The sequence below is a fragment of the Myotis brandtii genome, unplaced genomic scaffold, assembly GCF_000412655.1.
Source record: "Myotis brandtii unplaced genomic scaffold, ASM41265v1 scaffold454, whole genome shotgun sequence".
NCBI classification, from domain to species: Eukaryota; Metazoa; Chordata; class Mammalia; order Chiroptera; family Vespertilionidae; genus Myotis; species Myotis brandtii.
The window spans coordinates 226,052-230,325 of record NW_005367354.1 but is presented as its reverse complement, the minus strand read 5'-3'; the positions used below and the strand labels follow the sequence as shown (position 1 = coordinate 230,325).

At 51.0% G+C, this 4,274-nt stretch overlaps 1 protein-coding gene across 1 annotated transcript in view; it reads left to right on the top strand.

Annotated features, from left to right (window-relative positions):
* PLB1 (phospholipase B1) overlaps window positions 1–4,274 on the top strand; it is a 130,676-nt gene that overhangs the window by 124,051 nt on the left and 2,351 nt on the right. Inside the window, exon 58 of the mRNA XM_014546609.1 lies at window positions 3,855–3,929. Within this exon, the coding sequence (XP_014402095.1) occupies window positions 3,855–3,929 (75 nt within the window). The remainder of the gene's footprint in view (window positions 1–3,854; window positions 3,930–4,274) is intronic.

Below are 4,274 nucleotides of genomic sequence, written 5' to 3'. Positions count from 1 at the left end.
ATCTCCCCAGGCGCTGGGGGACAGCCTAGCTAGCCTCATGATGGCATCCCTGTCTCCAGGCTTACAGCCCTTAAAACGGCAATTCTCAGCTCTGGCTGCAGAGTAGAATCATCTGGAGACTTTAAACACAATGTATGCCTGCAACCACTTTGCACATATGGATTCCCTGTGACCCAACAGTTCCACCCCTGGGTATATGTCCGTCAGGAAGGCACGCATGGGTCCACCACAGATGCACGCAGACTTTTCCCAGCAGCGCTAGTCAAACTTCAACAAGCAAATCAATATATGGTCTTATTGGGGGTGAATTATACTGGCAGAGGGTGGCAGAGGGGCCCAGGGTTCTGGTGATAATTCTGTTCCTTAAGCTGGATGCTGTTTACGTGGGTATGTTCACTTCATCACAATTTATCAGCTGCTCGCTTATGACTTGTACTTGTTTCTATATGTGTGTTCGCCTCATTGAAAAATTTGCTTTAAAATAGAACGAAAATTTCTGGGCCTCATCCCCAGAAATTTTGACTTAGTCTTGGATAGCACCTGGGTTCAGTATATTTTAAAAGCTCCCCAGGTGGCATTATTATACAGGGTTTGCAAACCACTGCCTGAGATGTATTCACCACAGTAGTCTGCAGAAATGAAATTCTGACCAAGCCACACACCCTGCTTTCAAATTCCCAAGGCCCACCCTCCCCAAAGAAGAGGCCAGGCCCCTTAGCACCAGACACCAGGCCTTCTGGGACCTGACCCCAGTCAACCTATCTGGCAGCTGCTCCACCCTCAGATTTGCACTTGGCAATCTAATAAGGAGTGAAGTTTCCTGCGCCGCCCATGCTGTCTCAGCCTCTGAGTGTCTGCTGTCACTCACCCCTTACCCCAAACTGCCCTTCCAACCTGCCTCTTACCCACATCACCACTCAACTCTGGTGCCAGCTCCCACAGGAAGCCTTCTCTGAATCCCCAGAGCAGTCTAGAGGCCCACCCGACCCCACTGTACCCTGGCCTGGACCTGTCATTTGGCTCTTCATCGGTGCAAATGACTTCAGAAAGATGGGTTCGAGGAAAAACAGCCCCGTTTGTGTGGCCAGCCCCAGGCCTCCTGCCCCTGCACTTCTCCACTCCAATCTCTGCTCCACCCACCCACTCTCGCTCAACCACCAGTTATTGGGCACCACTATGTGGTGGGCACTGCTCCACGCGCTGGGGACGCAGCAATCAAAAAGAAAGAATGGCCCTGTTCTCATGGAGCCTACAGTCTAGTTGGGAACAGACAAATAACAAACAAACGAACAAGGTAATTTCTGACCACATTCAGGGCTTAAAAAAAATAAAGCAGGGAACTATGAGAGAGAGTAATGGTGGGTGAGAAGCAGGCCTCACTGAAGAAGTGGCCTGTGAACTGAGAGAGGCTGCCAGGCATGCAGAGGGCTGGGCCAAACTGCTCCAGGCAGAGGAGGTAGGACCTGTGTGGGCCTGGAGTCAGGGATGAGCTTGAAGCTTCTGAGAACATAAAGGCCAGTGTAACTGGAGGGAGGGAGCAGGGTCAGAGAGGTGAGCAGGGCCTGGTCCTTGGATGGCTCTCCAGCTGTATGAACCCGTTTACCCTCTGGCTGTTGAGTAGCGATGGACTAGCAGGAAGCAAGCGTGGAATTGGAAAGACCATTAAGGGGCTGCTGGAGTCCAGGTGGGAGATGAAGCTGGCTGGAATCAGGGTGGTAGCATGGAGGAGGAGTGTTTTAGACTGACTGATGGATGAGGAAAAAGAGGAATAAAGGATGACTCCTTAGTTTGAGGTTAAGGAGATTGAGTGGATGGTTGAGGTAGTAGAAGGAAGAAGGATTGGTGGGGGGCGGGAAACTCCAAGTTCTTTGTTGGACGTGGTAAGTTAGAGATGCCTTCCAGATACTCACCTGGTGTTATCAGGTAAGCTGTTAAATATCTGAGTCTGGAGCTCAGAGAGTTGGTCAAGGATGGAGATTTAGGGGGGGAATGTGGGTGTCATTAGCATAGAGGTGGTATTCAAAACCACAGGTTTAACTGAGAGCCCTAGAGAAAGAATAGGTGGGAAAGAGTATAGGACCAACTGTTAAGCCCTAGGACATTCATTCCAACCTTTGATACCAGCAATAGAGGAAGATGAGGAGGGGGAGGGGGAAGGAAACAAGTAGAGCATGATCTCCAGGGAGCCAGAGAAGTGAGTGGCCTGAAAGGGAGGCATCAACTTTGACAAATGCTGCTGAAAAGTCAAACAAGACAAAGACACACACAGAAAGGTGACCATTGGACCTGGCAATGCAGAGGCCATTGGTGACTCTGACAGAGCTTCAGCCAATGAGGAGACTGGAGACCCATTGGAATGGGTGTCAGAGAAAAGGGGAGACCAGGAAGTACAGCCAGTGATTACAAACAACTCTCCCTAGAGTTATGAGAAGTAATGTCAAAGGTCGCTGGAGGGGATGTGGGATCGAGGGGAGGGCAGTTAAATGATGGGAGACAGAATAGTTTGTGCTCTGATAGCAGGGAACCAGTAAAAAGGGAGAAACTCAATCACCAAACCCAAATCATCACTACCTTCCTCTGCACCACTTAGTTCCTGGGTCCCTGGGACATCATTGGGAATCATCCAACCTGGCCTTCAGCATTCGTCTCTCTCCAGGTGGTTCCGTTACAATAGCACTAAGTAGAAATAATACTCTCTTATATATGTAAGTCGACTCCTGTTCACATGGGCTTTCATTTCATCTTCTCGTTTGATGCTCACAACAACCCAATGTGGAGTTGTCAGGACAGGGTTTAATGCCCTGCCCCTAACCTTGGGACAGTTCAGGAGCCAGCCTAGCCTCCTACAGGCCGTTATCAGCAGAGCCAGGACCCCAGCGGATGACCCTGCTGTGCTCTGTCCAGTCGCCATGCGGGCGCCAGAGCAGCCCTTCCTCCTCTAACTGTGTTGCTAAGGAACAGGTATAAAGGCTTTAAGTCAACAAAAAAACAAGACCATGAGCCAGGTGTGGTCATTAGCTGGCACAGAGTACTTCCACTTACCTCATAGGCAATACCTGGAGTCAGGAGCTGCTGAGGTCAGGAACAGGCAGGGACAGATGATCAGATGGTGGAGGCCAGAAGTTCAGGACAGTTCGAATAGGTGTTCATCCTTCTTGGGACTGGCTACATGTCAGGGGGCAGGCCACTGGCTGAAGGTGCAGGGAGGAAGCGGTCCAGCAGCTTGCAGCTCATCCTCAGAGGGTCCCAGGGTCAAAAGTATTCAGGAGAACCTCTCTGAACCACAGCTGCTCCCAGAAATGTTGTGAGTAAACCTTTTTATCTATGAAGAAAACATACAAAAATACAAAAATGCTCAAGTGAGAAAACCCAATTTCTTAAGGTTGACAAGCCGAGTATAGTAATGGTGTCATGGTAACCAATGTGTTTTCCAAGTTTTCCTGAAGTTGACTAGCCAGCCCCACACACTTAAAGAAGTTGGCAAATACGATGATCACCGTTTTATAAATTGAAAATGCAGAATGTCTGCAATCACAGCCACCCACAAGGGAAGCAGGAAATGGAGGTGCTGGGCCCTGACTTCCACTCAATGTGGCCTCTGGACCGGTCAGTCTCTCTTGGGCCTCAGTAAATCCAGGACACAGACTCGGGGGCCCACCCTGCTCTGGTGGGCCTGTCACTCTGTGAGGGAGAGTCAGGTCCAGCTCTGGCCCCGGGGCTGCTGGTATCTGCTGTGGGTCTTGCTTCTTAGCTGGTTTCAGTTTTGCAAAGAGAAGGAGTCTAGTGTGAGAGACCCCTCCCCACAGAGTGGTCTCCCAGCTTCGGAGGAATCAGGATTTCTTTTCTCTCATCAGCTGGAACCAGTGGGCCATAAGACGACCTCCAACAACTTCACCTACAGCCGAACCAAACTCAAGTGTCCCTCTCCTGTGAGTAAAGGTCCCACCTGCCCAGCGTGGGACAGGTGTCTGGGGTGGGGGTGGGGGCGATATAGCCACCGGGAGACACACAAATCCCCTGGGAGGCTTTGGCATCGTGCACTTCATTCACTGCCACCATTCTCACATCTCGCCTCTCCGCATTATCCCAGACACCTTGCAGCTTCTCAGTGTGCGGGCAGCCATGGGTGAGGGGCGGAGAAAGCAAGAGGTCCCTACTGAAGTGGGAAGAGGCACTCAGGAGAGGCAGGCAGGACTGGCAGAAGCTTGAGTCACCCTCTACCCTGAGGGGTCTGAGTCATGCTCTGTCTTAAACCAGGTGGAGGAGCTCTCCCA